General features: G+C 58.2%; 1 protein-coding gene across 9 annotated transcripts in view; it reads left to right on the top strand.

Moving 5' to 3' along the window:
• Window positions 1-490: 490 nt before the first annotated feature.
• The window catches only part of LOC105872139 (SRC kinase signaling inhibitor 1), a 68119-nt gene continuing 51959 nt past the window's right edge, over window positions 491-16650 (top strand). For 6 of the 9 annotated variants that reach the window (XM_020280922.2, XM_075994532.1, XM_075994531.1 and 3 more), the window contains exons 1-2: window positions 491-861; window positions 9204-9266. In XM_020280922.2, the coding sequence (XP_020136511.1) occupies window positions 738-861; window positions 9204-9266 (187 nt within the window). In that variant the 5' untranslated portion in view covers window positions 491-737. The remainder of the gene's footprint in view (window positions 862-9203; window positions 9267-16650) is intronic. The other 3 variants (XM_075994530.1, XM_075994529.1, XM_075994534.1) reach the window with 2 other exon arrangements.

Genomic DNA, 16650 nt, shown 5'->3' with positions numbered 1-16650 from the left:
TGGGGAGAGAAGGGAGATGGATGGAGAGGAGAGTGGGGGAGGGGAGTGGTCCATCCGAGGTGGAGGAAGAGGAAGATGGAGGGGGAAGGGAAGGGGATGGAGAAGTGAGGGGCACATCAAAGGCCTCTCTCCGCCAGCTCCCAGAACGGGGTGCAGGCGCTGGGATGGTGCTGGTGGGCCCTTTGCGCCAGCCGGGGAAGGGAGGGAAGAGTGCATTCTGGGGCTGGCTGTTGCCAGGATACAAGCCTGTATTCCACCCCCCACCCCCACCCGCACCTCGAGGCCCTAGCCCTGGAGACCTCTGAGCCTCAGCAGCAGTTGCAGAAACTGGGGACCCGCTCCCCGCTTGACTGGCGGGTAGGGAAGGCCCACGAGAGGGAGGGGCTTAGGGAGGGGCTATTTGATCTTAAACCCTCCCCCTGCGGAGGCCAGAGGGCTGGGGAGGGCGCCCCCAACTGGGGAGGGCATCTAGGGGGCGTGAGGAGGTAGAGCCTGCAGGAGGCTGAGGGGCAGAGGGTGGGGCTGGGAAGGGGAGGCACGGTGGCCCCCCCTCCCCTCCCACGCACCCCCCTGCTACGTCAGAAGCTCCCGGGCCAGCTCCCGAGTCCTGTCGGTGGGGGCAGCAGGATGCTGGTGGAAGCAGAGGGGACCGGCCGGGTGCCTCCGCAGCTCGGCTGGCAGGGCCCGGCGGGGCGTGTGCGGCTGCTAGTGCGCGCCCCCCAGCCCCACGCCTCCCCATGCAGCCCTGGCAGTGCCTCCGGCGCTTTGCCCTGGCCTGGTGGGAGAGGACAGCCGAGGGCAGAGCCCGCTCTCCCAGGGAGGAGGCTGGATCGAGGGACCCTGGGGGCCGAGGGGAGCCAGGTGAGCAGGCACTGGGATGTGTGCAAGGAGGGGATCCTCGACTGTCTTTCCCAGCCCCTCTCATCAAATAGCATGGGACCAGGAGGTCCTGCAGCCCCCAACTTTAGGGGAAGTGGGTTTCCTGGAGTTGGGGGTTCTGGCTGAAGCCTTTCAAAAGGAGGTGTAGGAGCGACTGTCTGTTTTGGGGAAGGGGAAACATGAGGGTGGGGAGTCGGGAGAGGCTGGGCAGATTTCCAGGTTTGTGGGCCTGAATGTTCCTTTGGGTGGGGCTTGAGCACTTTTGGGGGGTGGTTAGCATACCTTCTTCCCGACTCTAGGTATCTCAGTCTGGGGTCTGGGTGACCTTGAACCAACTGCTTTGCTGTCTAACTCTGTGCCTCAGTTTCTCTCATTCCCTTCCCTATTCCTCTTGCTGGTCTTGAAAAATTGATGATGCATTTGATGGAGACTGTCACTGTGAAAATGTGAGCTCTGTCATCACTAGTGGCATCTGTGATGGTGGCAATTTCTGGCGTGGATGTGAGTGTGTATGGATATGGGGAGCAGTTATGGTGTACGTGAGGGGTTTTGCTGGTGCTGGTTGGTGTTGGGGCCACTCCTGGCAAGTGTCAGGGACTGGCATTCACACAAGAAGGAGTGCGCCAGGCAAGCTGAGAGTTGTTGGGGCAGAGACTTAGCTGGTGGCCTGGCGCAGAAGCAAGGGATGGGGGTTAGGGCTCTGGGCGCAAGGGGAGGGGTCCCAAGAATAAGATTCCCCTCCCCCAGCTACCCACCCAGACTGCCTGGCACCCAGGCACCATTGGCAGCAAGTGCAAAGGCTTTGCCCTGGCTTCCTGCCATCCTGCCTTGGGGACAAGAGGGTCTTTGTCCAGTGCCCCCCCCCCCAATCCCTGCTCCTTCCACCCTTTCCATGATGGCTGGTTCTCTGTGATGACCCTCAGGGCTGGGATGGAGGGGTGAGGGTCCCTTTTCTGGCTTCCACTGTCTATGCCCTGAAGATCTATGGAGAAGAGGCAACCGTGGTCTTCAGGCAGCGCTGAGTGGGGAGAGGGAGCTCCACCAAGGGAAGGGTCCCTAGAATGAGCCCTTCCGAGGGCTACCCCCACCCCAGGCTTTCACCCTGCCCTTCTACTTGCCTTCTCGCCTAATGCCGGGGTCTGGGGTCTTCATGGCCTGATTCCTGCTGGGCTCCAGCCTTCTTAAAGATGTGCCGGGCTGGACACTGGGCTGTAGGGCCTCTCTGATGCTCTCTCTCTTCCTTTTTCTCTTCCTCTCTCTTCCTTCCTTCCTTCCTTCCTTCCTTTCTCTCTCTCTCTCTCTCTTTCTCTCTCTCTCTCCAGGGACCCACCCTGGAAAAAGAGTTTAATTAAAACCATTGATTCCTTCTTTGGCTGTGGGCATCGATCTCCACGGTGTGGTCAGAGCTGGGGGTGGGGGTGGCATGGCTGCCATCTGCCCAGTGCCAACCTTGGCATTCTCTGCTGAAGCCCCAGCCCTGGAAGTGTCAGGATGGAGGAGCCTGGGCTCTTTGAAGTACTAGGTCTGTTTAGCTCCCAGCCCCCCACCCCCAGGTTAGGTTTTGGGCAAGGAAGGGAGACAGGGTTGAGGGTTTGAAGGAGGGAGCTGTGTTTGGGGCTCGAGGAAGAGTTCATGGTGTCTGTCATCCTGAGTAGTGGGCCTGGGGCTCAGGAAGAGGCAGCTGTGGTTGGGAGGCTCCTGCAAAGGGGGGTCAGGAGGCAACTGGGGGTCAGGGGGTCAGGGGGCCTGTGGGTGCCAGGGCAGGTAGAGAGTTCAGAGGGAAGATCCAGGGCTTGTCATAAAAGCTTCTCTTTCGAGGAATCCTAAGCACTTAGCTCCTCCAAGCCCTGGCAGGGAGATCTATTTTCTTCCTTCCTTTATGTCCTCGAGGCCCAGAGAGGGACAGAGACTGCCTTCGAGGCCCAGCAGGACTAGGTCTGGCTTTAAGCCTGGCTTCCTGACCCGGTGGCCCCTGCCTGGGCACGAGGTGCTGAGGGTGAGGCTCCTGGCAGCCTAGGCTCCGGTCTCCAGGGTTGCTGGGGCTGGGGGCAGGCTGTGCCCCCCAAGGCTGGGCTGCCTGCTGTGGGTGGGCTGGTGCAGGTGCAGGCTTCAATAAGGCACTCAGACGCTCTTTGAAGAATCCCTCCTTGGCTTCCTAGGGCCCATTCGAGCAAAGATAATAAAAATCTGGCCGTCAGCGGGTTTGAGGGCTGCACTCGCTTCCCCTTCTTTCATTCTGAGCTCTGAAAAGCTGAGATGAAGGCTTTGGATTTGGCTGGAAAGCAGTGCCTGCCCCGAGGGAGGGAAGGAGGGGGGGAGGCAGTGAAGGAGGAGGGAGGACTGATTTCCTGGCAGCCAGGGGAGTTGCTGGGGAGGTGGGCAGAGGGGCAGGGGCATGTCCCCAACTCCTGCCAGGCAGCCTAGACCCTCAGTGTCTGGACTCCTGGACTCGACACCTGGGCTCCGCATGTTCTCCCTTCCCCATCCCTGGGGCTCCAGTGTGCTCTCTGCCCCTCAGTTCTCTCCCCTCCCCAAGCCAAGCTCCCCCACTTTTTCCCCATCTCCCCTCCTCCTTTCCCCTCAGCTCCTCCTGCTCTACCCTGCTTGCTCTCCACACCCAACCCCTGCCTCTGTCCTCCTTGCCCCCTTTCTCTCTCTGACCGCCCTCCTATCTGTGTCTTCCCTTCTCCCCAGTGCTGGCCCAGCTTTCTAGGACTGTCTGGAAGGTTGAGAAGCCAAGTTGGGGGTGGGGGAGGGAGGTAGCCAGGGCTGTGGCCTCGGAGGGGACGGGCCTGGGCTGACTATGATGGCCTGTCAGGTGCCATGGTCGTCAGAGTCCAGACAGCTGGGGGCTGCTGAGCACTTAGGCATGTGCATGTGTGTGTGTGTGTGTGTGTGTGTGTGTGTGTGGCGAGGGCGCCGTCCCCTCCCCGCACCACAGCGGGCACCTTGCGCTGACATTGGGCTCTTCCTCCCCTGCCTCAGACACTCCAGTGTCCCTGCTCGCTTCCACTATGGAGCTGATTTCTTCTCACCTCCAGCCTCTGCCCCTCCACCCTGGCCTTCGCTGCCCTCGCACACTGTCCCCCACAGCCACCAGGCTGTCTCCGGGCTCGGAGGTGGAGAGGGATCCTCCATCCGAGATGGAGGGATCCTCTCAGCCCTGTCTCCCACCACGGCCCTTGATAGGCCTGTCTGGGGCCCCATCCAGGCTCTGGGCACCCTTTGCCATGTTGTAACCCCCTAGATTGTGGTGGAAGGAGCACCGGACTGAGTGTCAAGACCGCATTCTCATCCTTCCTCAGTGCCCAAATGTCTGCGTGACCTTGAGCAAGTCCCTTCCCAGCGAGGGCCTATTTCCTCACCTGTGAAATGAGGGGGCGTGGGCTGGATGATCTCCAAGGTCTCTTCTGACATTCCAGCGATGGATGTTGTGTCTCTCTTCTGGGTGATTTGCATATGCTTTGCATATATTAATAGTGCCTGCTTGAAGGGGGAGGGTGCCGCCCACACCAGCCCCAAAGTCCCACCTCCCCTTGCCCATTGGCCCATGCTTCCGCTGCTGGAATTTCCCAGAGGGGTGACAGCTGAGGCCTGAGCAGCTGGGAAGGTGAGTCTGGCCTTTATGTTCCAGCCACGCTGGGGGCCCAATGGGAGGATGGCCCTAGTGGAGGGGACCCCTGCCCTCACTACTCCTGCCAAGTGGTGTGTGGATTCACCAAAGTTGCCCACTGCTGGGTTTCCATGATCTTGCAGCCAGCAGAGGGGCTTGTGGCCCAGGCACCCTTGGGATGCCAGGAGCTTAGCGAGGTGTAGGAGTTCCTCTTCTGGCTTCAGCTCCCTCCCTTGGTCCATGGCAAGTCCCGCTGTCTTGCACCCCTGTCCACTTCTGCCCAGGCCCCTGGGCTCTGGGTATGAGTGGGCTGAAACTTGGGCCTCAGCGATAGTCACTGAGAAAGGACTAGGTCATTCATTTCCCCTCTGGACCCTGCCTAGCCACCACACAGAAGGTGGGGGTCCCAAGCCCCCTGCAGGGCTCATGGACATTATCATATCAGGGAGGAGAACCTGCCACCCCAGTTCTGCCCCAACCTCTATCAGCCCAGCCTGATCTCATGGGGACCTCCCCAGAGCCCCGTCACCTGCCACCTGGCGTGTGCTCCAGGGTGTCCAGCACAGGGCAGTGCCCTGGATCCCAGCCTCAGTCCTGCCTTGGTTCCTGTTACCCACATTTCGCCAGTCGCATGGGACAAGGCTGGGGTAGAGGTTGGTAACCTGGAGAAGATAATGTGGGGCACTGAGTAATGATGAGAGTCTCTGAGGACAGGAACAAAAACGCCCTCCACCACCAAGGAGGTGGACCAGAGGAAATGCAGCAGGAGAGATCAAGGTTAGACTTAGTCTTAGGGAAGGACTGTCCCAGGAGGCAGATTAGGTTCTGATCATGGAATTGTTGTGAAAATTAAATGAAATAACAGATGAAAACTTCCAGCACAATGCCTGACACATACTAAATAGTCAATACATGGTATGGGGGAAGGGATAGATGTCTCTGAACCCAGAGAAGACCCACCCCGAAGCCTGAGATTTAGGATTTTGCAGAGGGTGAGGCGTTAGAGGGACAATTCCTAGAAGAGCCGTTTCTCCCATCCCACCCTTCACACCCCACGCATGCACTGGGCTCAGGGCCCAGCCACCCTGGGACACCCTGCCCTCATCTTCTCTGGTGGGGGTGGGCAAACAGAAGGGTGTGGAGGCTGGAAACCTGCTCTTCTCCCCCTGCCCCCATCTCTGCGCAGGACAGCTTGAGAGGAAACAGGCCCACGCTGCAGTAGGAGGAATTGAGGTTAGATGGGAAGAAAAACCTCCCAGTGTGTGGCCAGTCACTTCAAGATAGGGAGCTCTGGTGGCATTTTTGCATCTTTCCCCTCTGTGGTGGGAATCTGTGAGCACAAGCAGGCTAATGTTGTACGTAGGGGCAGGGGACGGGGCAGCATGACCTTTCAGATGGGTTTGGCTGGTGTAGTTGGCGGAGTGCAAGGGGCCGTGCTGGGGACGGGTCCCCTGCTGCTGGGGACAGGATGCTCCTCTCCCTTTCCCCAGGGCAGAGTGGGACAGTGCAGTGTGAAGAGCAGGCCCTGGACTGGTGTCAGGTTGTCTGTCTCCCCAGTTGCTGTGTGACCTTGGCAATTTAGTTGCCCCCTCTGGTCTTTGGTATCCTTGGTCTAAGAAGAGAGGGTGGGATTAGAGGATCTTTAAGCTCCCTACCAGATGTGGCATATTCTGTGTACCTCCTCTCCCCTGAGATAATATGTGCTTTGCCATGCCACATGGAGGGTGGGAAGAATATTCCCCAGCTTCAGCTAAACCAGAAAAAGATGGAGATTTAGCCCAAGAGAATGCTGGATGCGGGCGCACACACACAAACACACACACACACATGTATACACACACACACACACTCACACTCACATCTTACGAAGAGCACCTTCTGATCATAAGACACACTTTGCCTAAACCTGTCCTCCCAGCCCAGGGGATGGATGAGGGAGTGGCTAGAGGATTCAGCTATCCTCTGAATCCTAAACTCACTGTTTTCCTCCCACCCAGCAGAACTGGCTTTGCCACACTCCATTCCATCAAGGGACTATGATCCAGTCCATGTTTTCTGCCACAAGGCACTTCCAGCTGGCGGCTCCGCTCCCCCCACACCCTTATCCTGTCTCTCGGCAGCTCTAGCTCGGCCACCTGGCTTGGTTGCCTGCATGTCCTGGTGTGGAGCAACCTAAGACTGGAGAGGAGCTGGGTTTTCGCATACCCGCCTTCCTCACCTCTGCAAGCATCCTCGTCCCAGGGTACTGGCTTCTTTTCCATCTCAGCCACTAAGCATGCTGGAGACCCAGACTTAGAGGCCCACAGAGGGGTTCCCAGACCCAGAGACCCCACAGAAAGAGCCTACCTAGTGGGGTTTGTGCAGGGGGAGTGTCCTGCAGTCTCCCTCCACCCCCAGCATGCCTGATAATTGCAGAAGCAGCAGGTGTCCCTCCAGGCACAGACATCCGGCTCACTGGGGAAGAATTAAGCATCCCAGCTCCCTGGGAAGGCATTCCATGGCTCATTGGCTCTTGAAGACACATCCTGGGTGGTCCCCTGCCCACTCCACCCCCACCCAGTGGTCTGGCTGGCCTGGGGGTCCCCTTTCTTTTCCTAACCCCCTTATAAGTTGAGGATTAGGGCTCTGAGGAAAAGTGAGAACCATTAGGACTGCCACAGACTGTTGCTTTGTCAACACCTGACCTCCTGGTGCTCCTCAGCCTGGGTGCCTTGGGGACTTCTGGCTGATGAAACAAGAAGGGGCCTTTGTGGGCCTTTCTGGACCCTCTTCTAGGAAGGGGGAGTGAGAGGCGCTTCTGGAGAGGCAGATGTCACCTAAAGATGAAGCTCAGGAAATCCTGGACCTGCCTCTCCCCACCTGACAGCTCATCCCCCTCTCCTGGCCCATCTGGCAGCCTGGGGTTGGGACAATCTGCCTCCCACCCTTAGGATGAGGCAGAAAGAGACTGAAGAGAAATCTTCTCTTCCACCTTATTGCTCTTAGGAAATAGTTTATGCCGGAGCATGCAGTGGAAAGAAGTTAGACTTCAGGCAGAACTTCCCAGAGGGGACTTAATGAGCTATAGTCAAAGAGCTGGGGAAGATGAATAGGAGACAGTTTGGCTCATGAGTCAAGAGCTCAGGCTCTACAGTCAGGCGGATTTGGGCTGCAGTCCCAGCCCTGACATTCATTTGCTGTGCGGTTTTGGGCAAGTTGCCTCACCTCTCTGAAGCTCAGTTTCCTCATCTGTAGATTGAGGGTGTTAACGGTGGCTTCCTCACAGAATGGGTGCCAGGATTAAGTGAGGTAATTCAGGCAGAATTCCTGGCACATTGTAGACCTTCAATAAATAGTCATTTCTTTGTCTTCCTCCTCTTCCTCTTTGATTGAATGATTGGATGGGCGTCTACCCTCCGCTGAGGAAAGAGCACGCATGAGAAACCTCTTTAGATTTTTCTAAAACTCAGATCCTCTCCTCAGCCTGTCTGGGGCTGGGCCCTGGCGCTGCCACTCAGGGCGGGTGGTAAGAAGGAAGCTCCCGCTCCTGAGCCTTTGCCCCTCCCACCCCGTGCCCTGGGTCCATCCGCCCCACCACCTCATCCAGGAAGGCCTCTGGGGCAGGACATGGTACTGAGTATTCTTGATATTTCCCCCTGTCCATGTCCCAACAGCTGTTTCTCCCCAGGACGTCTGCGTTTGGGGTAATCAGCGGGAAAATTGGAACCATGAGATTGGCAGGGGGCTCTGAGAGCGCTCGCAGCCAGACGTGATGTGGGTGTGGATGGGTCTGAGCCAGCCGAGTGAGGGCTGTGTCCAGGTGGGTGCCAAGGCCACAGTGTCTCCAAGCGGAGAGGGTCTCGATGCTACATGCTCCAGGGTAAAAGGCCAGACAGGTATGGCAGCATGAGGGAAATAGAAGAGATTCAGGGAGGACTTCCCTGTAGGATGAGAGGAGGGCATGGTGGCAATTGCAGGGGACCTTCCGTGGCAGTGTGAGGGTCAGGGGTGTGGAGGCTGGAGCTAGGTGAAGGGCTGCAGGCAGGTCTGGGCAGGGTGTCATGTTCCTGCACAGCCCCTAGCACGGTGTGACTACTGTTGCTGGGAAACCGCCTATTTCCTCTGTCTGGCAGGGGTGGGGGCCTTCCTCAGCACCGGGGGTGAGTGGAGGAGATGGGGGTCTCTTAGGCTGGGGAGAGGGTTGTCACCAGAGCAATGATGGCAAGCCCTTCTGAGCCTGGACCCACCAACCTTCCAGAATGGAAGGCCTTAGATGGGGGAGGCAGATAGGCCCTCCAAGGTGCTTGGCCCTCCAAGATCATTTGGGATCTTGCTTGGGCATCCCAGTAAAGAATTTGCCCCTGTTTCTGGGGGGAGAACCAGGCCTGGCTTGTTGGCTGTCTGTCCTGGGAACCCAATTCTGGGGATCCCATGTTTTCCGTGTTGTCCTGCTGTCTGTCCTCCTGTCTGTCTCCCACTGTTGTCTCTGTCCCCTCAGTCCCTGCTCTTCCTGCAACACCCAATCTCTCTCTTGTCTGCCTCCCTGACCCTGGTGACCCCTAAAGGGACAGCTCCTAAGGCTCTGCCTTGCTCTGTCCCTGTCCCCCCAACTCCCCACCCCCCCACCCATGGCACCTGCTGCCCCTGCCCCAGCCCCCTCCTCTCTCCAGCTCATCCCCTCTCTGTCTGGGCACTCATTCACGACTTTCCTCCTTTCCTGTCCCTCACCCAGGGCTCCAGCGTGCAGCGGGAGGGAAGCCTCCAGGACTCTGTTCCCTCTGTTTAAAGTCTCCAGGTTAGTAAGCCAGGAGGGAGGCCTCCCCGCCATCCCACCTCCCGCCCATGTCCTTAGTCAGATGCCCCTCCCCAGCCTGGAGGGCCAGAAACGGGAGGGGCTATCCCCACGGGCCCCTGGCCTTTGCCAGGGGAGGGGCCCGCAGATACCTGACCCTGGGGAGGGCACCTTGCCTGACAGAGAACGTGTCTGCGTGTGCATGTGTGTGCATGTGAGTGAGTGTGCGCGTGCAAGCACATGTGCACGTACATGTGTGTGCAGGCTGCGAAGCTTCCATGTAGTCTGGGGCTGGTGGGGGTGGGGGAGCAGCAGGAGTCCTCTGCTGAGGGGCTGGCAGCCTGGGGAGAGGGGTCAGAAGCAAGGGGCCCCTCTTGCAGGGCGGGAAGCCCATGTTCCAGCTGTGATGGGCTGGGGGATGGGAGAAGATGGGACAGTTTTGTCTAGCTTATGGGCACTGGAAAACTTATGATCTCATTTCATTTATTCAATCATTCACTCATTCATTCGTCCATTTACTCAATCAAGATGTATTAAACACCTTCTCTGTGCCAGGCACTGGGCTAGGCTTGGAGTCTAACAGTGACCAAGACAGATAAGGCTGCAGCATGCTTTGCTTAAGTGGTGAGCAGAGGTTGAAGGGTTGGCTAGATTCCCCAGCTGTGGGGGCCTCGGGCTGTTGCCTGGACAGCTGACTGCAGGGTACATGCCCCCATCCCAGGGAAGTGATTTCATGTCTTCTGATGTCCCATCTGTCCCTGCTTGTCCTGCCGGCATTATGTACCTGTAGAATGTCCCATGACTGAACGGTGTCCTTCTCATAGTGTAACCCCACCAAGCAAGCAGTGACTTGGCCTCCAAGTCCCTGGTGACTATGGGTGGCATTGTTAGACTACTACTGAGGCCACTAAAGAGGGCATCCAGGAGCTCAGGTGGGGGGAGGGTATACAGGCAGAGGAGTCCACCCAGGACTCCTGGGCCCAGGACCAGCAGCCCGAAGCATTGGACTTGAGAGTCAGCCTGACCTGGCTTCAAATCCTCACATAAGCTATTTCCTAGCTGTGTGGCCTTAGGCAAACAACTTTCACTCTCTGAGCCTCAGTGTGCTTGCCTACAAAATGGTGCAAGAATACCTACCAGGCAGGGTTGTTGAGAAGAGAAAAGAGAAAGCAGTGGCAGGGCCAGCCCTAGCCCACACAGGAGCTGCTGGTTCCCTTTCTGTCCCCACTCTGCCAGGGGCTGGGCAGGCTGAGCCCTGGGTGCTGTCTGGGTGCTGCCCACCTCCTCCTCAGGAGAGGGGCTGCGGAATCCCTCCACATCCTCTAGCCCTTCTCCGGCCCTCTGAACTGATGTGCAGCCCCAATCCGGGTGTGCAGCCGGGGGAGGCAGCCTTCCTTGCCACTGTGGCTGTCGCCGCCTTGATGGCTTTTTAATAACTTTGCTCAGAGACAATCTGCAGAGCGCTCGTTTGTCTGCCTCTTAATTAAAATTACCGTTTTCCTAAAAGAGCAATGACGCTGCTCCCTGCTCCCCTCCCTCCCCCATCCTTTGGCTGCTGCCAGGAGAAAGTGGGAGACTGCAGCCCTTTTCTCTGGTCCCTCCTGGTCAAGAGGGGCTGAGACTCAGTCTGAAGGGTGGGCTCAGGGGAGGTGGAGGGGGCCTGGGCAAAGGCCACTAGTAGAGGCCTAAATACTCTTCTTTTACCCACCCTTTCTGGAATGCCCCCAATGACGGGGAGCTCAGTACCTAATCAGATTGACTTTCTACATCTGTAAAAAGTGGAACAACCCTGTCCTGCTTTATCAGCCAGAGCGGAATAAGGTGTGCATGGGTTTGGCAGAATGCTGAAATGGATTATTGGAACGCCTAGTGTGAGTGTGTGGGTGGGAGCGGGGAAGGCAGCATCCGGGCAGTGGCTGCCGTAGTAGCGAGTGCTGGGGTCAGCCCCCCACTGCTGACTCTGGTTTCAGTTAGAAGAGACCTGTGCTCCCTCTGGGGTCTATGAGAGAGCAAGGTGTGGAGGGCTGGCAAGGCGGGGGCGCTCGTTGTGTCGCTGCTGAGTTTTAAAAAAAAAATCATCACTGGTAATAATGGAAATGCTAATGACCAGTATTTATCGGTACTTACTGAGAGCCACTGGGTTAAACGCTATACATGCCTTAATTCAGTTCATCCTCACAACTGTCCTGGGAGCTTGAGGCTGTTGTCTCTGCTTCCTAGGGGAAGAGACAGACCAAAGTGGTTAAACCCTATGCCCAAGGTCAGACGGACAATCCCAGTCTCCCGCAGGGCAGCCCCGCCCGCACCCTCTGCTGCCACTCTGCCTGCCACCTGCAGCCTGCTCAGGCCCATGCCAGTCCCTCAAGCTGGGTGTAGAGCGCTCCTGCAAGTAGGGTTCCTCCGTGGTTCGTGTCATTGAGACTTAACTCTGAGGGTCATCCCCACCTTCCTCCCCCAACCCCATTCCTCCTGAGAAGTCCTCCTGCGGGGGCTTCGCCAGCGGCCATGGGCCTGGCCTCCGCCTCTGTGAGCTTTTGCTTCTGTGGTGCCTCTTCCTGGGATGCCCTCCCTTTGTCATCTCCCGTTTCGGCCCCTCCCTGAAGTGTCCTTCCCTGACCACCTCTGGGCTCAGCCCCCTGAACTCCCAGGGCTCTGTCAAATCTCTTCTGGCTCTTAAAGTGATCTCTCTTGAATGGTCACCGGCTTTGTACATAACTCAGCCTACTAGTCTACGTTTGCTCTTGCGGGCAGCAAACTCAGTGCCTCCAGGGACAGGAATGAGTGAAGCAGTGGGAAAGGACAATAGGGAATGGTGGGGACTGTGGGGAAGAGAGTGGCACCTGTGCTTCTTAGGGGCATTAAGCTTCAGAGAAACAAACAAAACATCACCAGCCAAACAAGATGCCGGTGCCCCAGTGTGGCTGCAGTGTGGTCCTCGCTAAGCCATGTTTCATTTACTTGCTATCCCTACGTTGCCTAGCACATGGGAGCTGGGCACTAATTGTGTGTTGAGTGAATATATGATCATACATGTGGAGATCCTTTATATACCTTATTTCTTCCCATCTTCCCAACGTAGGCACTATTTTCCCCATTTTGCCATTGGGGAAACTAAGGTCTGGAGAAGTGAAATGACTTATTCAAGGTCATACACGTGGGAAGTGGCCAAGTGAAATTTGAGCCTCAGAGTGCTGTGTCCTTCCAGCTCTATTTGGTTGTGGATGTGCATACATGTGACACATGATACCTGCATTCAGAACCTGCCCTGGCAACAGGGAGCACTCGTGTGCTGGTGGCCACCAAGTTGCATGCATTGCTCACCTTGTGTTGGGAGTTGGGAGGTGAGGACTGCAGTGGCAGGAAGGGAGCAGACACCCCTTGCCCTGGTGCCCCTCCTCCATCAGCTTCCGGTCCCATCCCAGCAGCCTGGGGATGGCGGCGTGGTGACAGGTGCCGAGCTGCAGAGATGACAGCACTGCTGATTCCCCCATAATTACCGTCTGATGAGACACCAGAATTAGCCATTGCGCAAGCATGGGCTGCAGACATGGGGCACATGCAGGAAGCGGCTGGGGGTGGGGAGCCTCTCCTTCCCAGCCTGCGGCCCTCTGGCAGCAGGGCAGGGTCAGCACTGGGGAGCAGGAAGTAGGTTAGTGAGGAGGAAGCACCGTGTGGTTCATATACCTCAGATATTCTCATGTAGGCTTGTGGTTTTCCAGTCCTCAGAGTGACTTGCTGCGGGACAGGGCATCCAGGGCCTCAGGCCACTAGCCAGAGAATTCCCGGCAGAGCAGGCTGCCCACTCAGACTCCTGGGCACACTCTTTGGTGTCTGGAGCTAGGGCAGTGAGGGGCATAGTTGCTGGGAGGAGCTAAGGCTCTGAGAAGACCCCTCAAGTCACCTTGGCCAGGCAGAGGCTGGAGGGCAGATGGAAGTACCTGGGAGGAGCTGGCAGTGTCAGCGGACTGGACCAGGAGCGCCGTCCATTCCAGGCAGGACGAGTCACGTTGGCCCCTGAGGTCCGAGGTCAGGGCGGCCTGGAGTTGGGAGCAGGAGGCAAGGAAGGTATGTTCTGGCCCTGGAGCAGGGCTGCCTCTGCCCTGGGCGTTTGTTTTTCCTGGCACACATGCTGGGGGCAGGGGGGGCGCTGGGGAAGGCATTTTAGTAAAAGAAGCAGGGAGGGGGGTCATCTGGGCTTCTCAGACCATTGGAGCAGTTCTGAAGGCCACTAACTAAGAGGGGTGGTGACAACACGTGCCTTACCCAACAAAGGGCAGAGATGACAGAAGTGTCCCGGGCTGGAAGCCGGGATGCTTAGGAAGGACCTGAGATGTTGGGCTCATGAGAGGTTATGTTAGGAGCCTCCATCCTGTCCAAAGGGAGAGGTCATGACCTTCCCCCAGGCCCCCCGAGGGCCATGGGCACAGGCTCTGGCTCATTTTAAGGAAGGAGGAGCCCCGTAGATGGTTGGTGCCTTGCATATAGTGAATTCTCCATTCCTGGAAGCATCCAAGCCCTGGCTGGCTGGAGCTGCTGAAATAGGGAGGAGCGGCAGCTCTCCTGTCTCTGCAGGGCCTGTGGCGAGGGGTGGGAGGGCTTTGTACCCAGCTCAGGCGTTAGGTAATACAAGGGGGCTGAGAAGAAGGCTGTGGAAGGGGGGTCCCCTAAAAGTTCTTTCAGGACCTGGGGGCCCCCTCTTCTAGCCTGGACTGCTGTGGTCTTGCTGCCCTTCCTCCCACCCTTTGATCTCCATACCCCTCCCCCCAGCCCTGGGGGACAGATCTGCCCAAGAGGACCAAGTCCTAGGCCTGGCCTGGAAGGGGGGCTGTCGTGTCCTGTTCCTAGGGAGTTGGACAGACAGGGGAGGCACGTGGGGCTCTGGCCCAATGGCTTGGATGAGACTCAGAGATGACTTGATGGCAGAATCTGTCACTCCTCAGGGGCAGTGGGGTGTAGCGGAACAAAGCGGGATCTGGGCTGGGAAGCCCCCAGTTGAGAGCACTCTCCTGAGCCTCAGTTTCCTCACCTGTAAAAGAGGGAGAGCAACCTCACAAGGCGACTGGGAGAATTAAGTGAATAGTGGCCGTAAGAGTCCTTTGTACCCCGTCACACATGGGGTCGGGGGTTATCGGGGTGGCCGCCACTGCATAGCGGGTCCATATCCCACAGCGTCCGGCAAGCCCGGTGCTGAGTTAAACCTCCTCACGCAGGATGGATGCGTGGTCTTGAGAAGAGAAGGCCAGAGTCTTCAGCACACGGAAGGGGCGGTCGTTTGTGCTTCCTCTGCCTTCCAGCCTGTGCTCCTGCTTCAGTCTGCTCTGATGGGAGGGTTCAGGGTAGACAACAGAGAGAACTTCCTCGAGATGCCCCGGTATCTGACCAGGCCCTGGCTTGCGGGTCTGCTTGGAGGCAGCAGCCGCAAGAGAGATTTGCTGGGTGTCCTCCTGTCTTCTCTGAACTCTGAACTCAGGGCTCCCCTCCCCCGGCCCCCAGAGTCTCTCAGGAAACGGAACTTGAGTCCCAGGGAGAGAATGATGGGGCGCAGCTTGGGCTGTGTGCTCTGGGTGAGGTGGAGGCTGAGCCTGGAGCCCCTTCCTTCCCTTTCGGAAGAGCTAAGCGGGGGACACAGGCCCGCCGGCCCCCTGGCCCTCGGGGAGGGGGCTGAGCACCTGGAGGGGTGGCGGGAGGGCTGGAGGTGCTCAGATCTGAGAGGAGAGCTTCAGTCACTGGCGTTGCCTCGTTGGTTAAGCCTCTGTCAGAGTGGGTGGCCTTGATGTCAGCGCCCATCCCTCTACTTTAAGACGTGAACTCTGTGCCTGGCACAGGAGGAGCCGGCAGTTGTCTCCACGGGGTGGTGCAGTTGGTCTCAGGGGAGGCAATCGAGGTCCCTGCTGGCTTTTACCCCAAGCTGGAGACGCGTCAAACTGACACTTTAGGGAGCCCCAGATGGACTGTAGTCTCTCTGGGGGGTTTTAAATGTGCATGGTGCACTGTCTGTCCATATGGCACCTAAGGGGGCAGAGTGGTGTCTGTGAGGTGACCCCAGGCTGGCTGGGCCCAGGTGTGCCCCCTACACGTAGATGCCCGAGGAGGGTGCAGGCAAGGCCATCTGTGACTGGGCACAGGTGAGCGGGCAGAAGCGTCAGTGCGCAGACGTGTGTGCCTGGGCGTCTGAGTGTGGCCTGGGAACCTGGGCCACACTGGTCCCTCCCACCTGGAACCTGGGAGGGGCCCCGATGGCGCTGGTGGCAGAGGGGGCAGACTGGGTGCTGGGGTCATGGAGCCAGGACAAGGCCTCCCAAGGAGGGCCTGACCCCGTGAAGGGCAGTGTCTCTGAGGAGGACAGCAAGGAGTCTAGCCAGGCTGGGTTTTCTGCCGGACGTTTGCGAGGCCCTCAGTGAATACTTGCCATCAGCAACTCTTCCCTGGCGGGAGGTGGGGTGACAGATGGGCTGCCCTCTCACTTCCAACAGACTGGGTCTCTGCCACTGGAAGCAGGGCGGCCCTTCAGCCGGAGGCATCTCCAAGTGCATTAAAGGTCCCTCCGCACGCACACACAGAGGGCCACAGCACTCTGAGGCTGGCATGTCCCTTGGGGAGAGGGTGCTCCACCAGCCTCCGCAGGGTGGCAGCAGAGCTGGAGGACAGGCGCCCACCCTCGAGGGTTCGCTCCCTCCCTCCCTCCCGGCCTGTGTTCCTCCCGGCTGCCTCTCCAAGGAGATGTGGAGCTGACAGGACACCTTCCCTGGGCGCGTGAGCGCGGAGACGCCACGCAGAGCTCGCTCATTAGCACGGCACCGTGGGGCACGCGCCAGGGCTGTCTCCACTTCTTCCAGCTCCGGCTTCAGACTGCGGGTGACACGGTCCCCACCACATCTCTGCCCCCTCCCTTCCCAGGGAAGCCAATGAGCCAGATCTTCCTTAGAAGCTAAAACTCACAGCCCCACAGTCCTGGGTCTGACAAGACTCTGACGGCAGAGTGACAGGCGATCAGGCTGCGGGGTGGATCAGGAAGGCACAGGCCTGTCTGATATTAGCTCTTGCTTTTTAAAGCAAATAAGAGGACCGAGGCTCAGAGTGGCCCCTACCTGACCTGCTCAAGGTCGCACAACTAGTCAGTGGCAGAGCTGGGTTTGGACAGAGCTGTCTCACCCGCAGATGCAGAGAATTTTTGGTAATGTCACAGCTCTGCCTGCTGCGTGTGGGAGGGGAGGGGCGGGAGAAGAAGGGGTTGGAGATCGGAAATTCTGGGCAAGAGGCAGGCTCAATGGTTGGCCCTTCTGCAAGGAGGGGGAGCCTTGTCTGAGTGCAGGGTTGGCATGCCCTGGGGGACCCCAGTTTTCATGTGGTGATTGTCCCACCCGGCAAGGGTGGGCACTTGGGTGTG

This window comes from Microcebus murinus, chromosome 18, assembly GCF_040939455.1.
Source record: "Microcebus murinus isolate Inina chromosome 18, M.murinus_Inina_mat1.0, whole genome shotgun sequence".
Taxonomy (NCBI): domain Eukaryota; kingdom Metazoa; phylum Chordata; class Mammalia; order Primates; family Cheirogaleidae; genus Microcebus; species Microcebus murinus.
The sequence above is the reverse complement of the archived record's forward strand: the minus strand, read 5'-3'. Positions and strand labels throughout refer to the sequence as shown.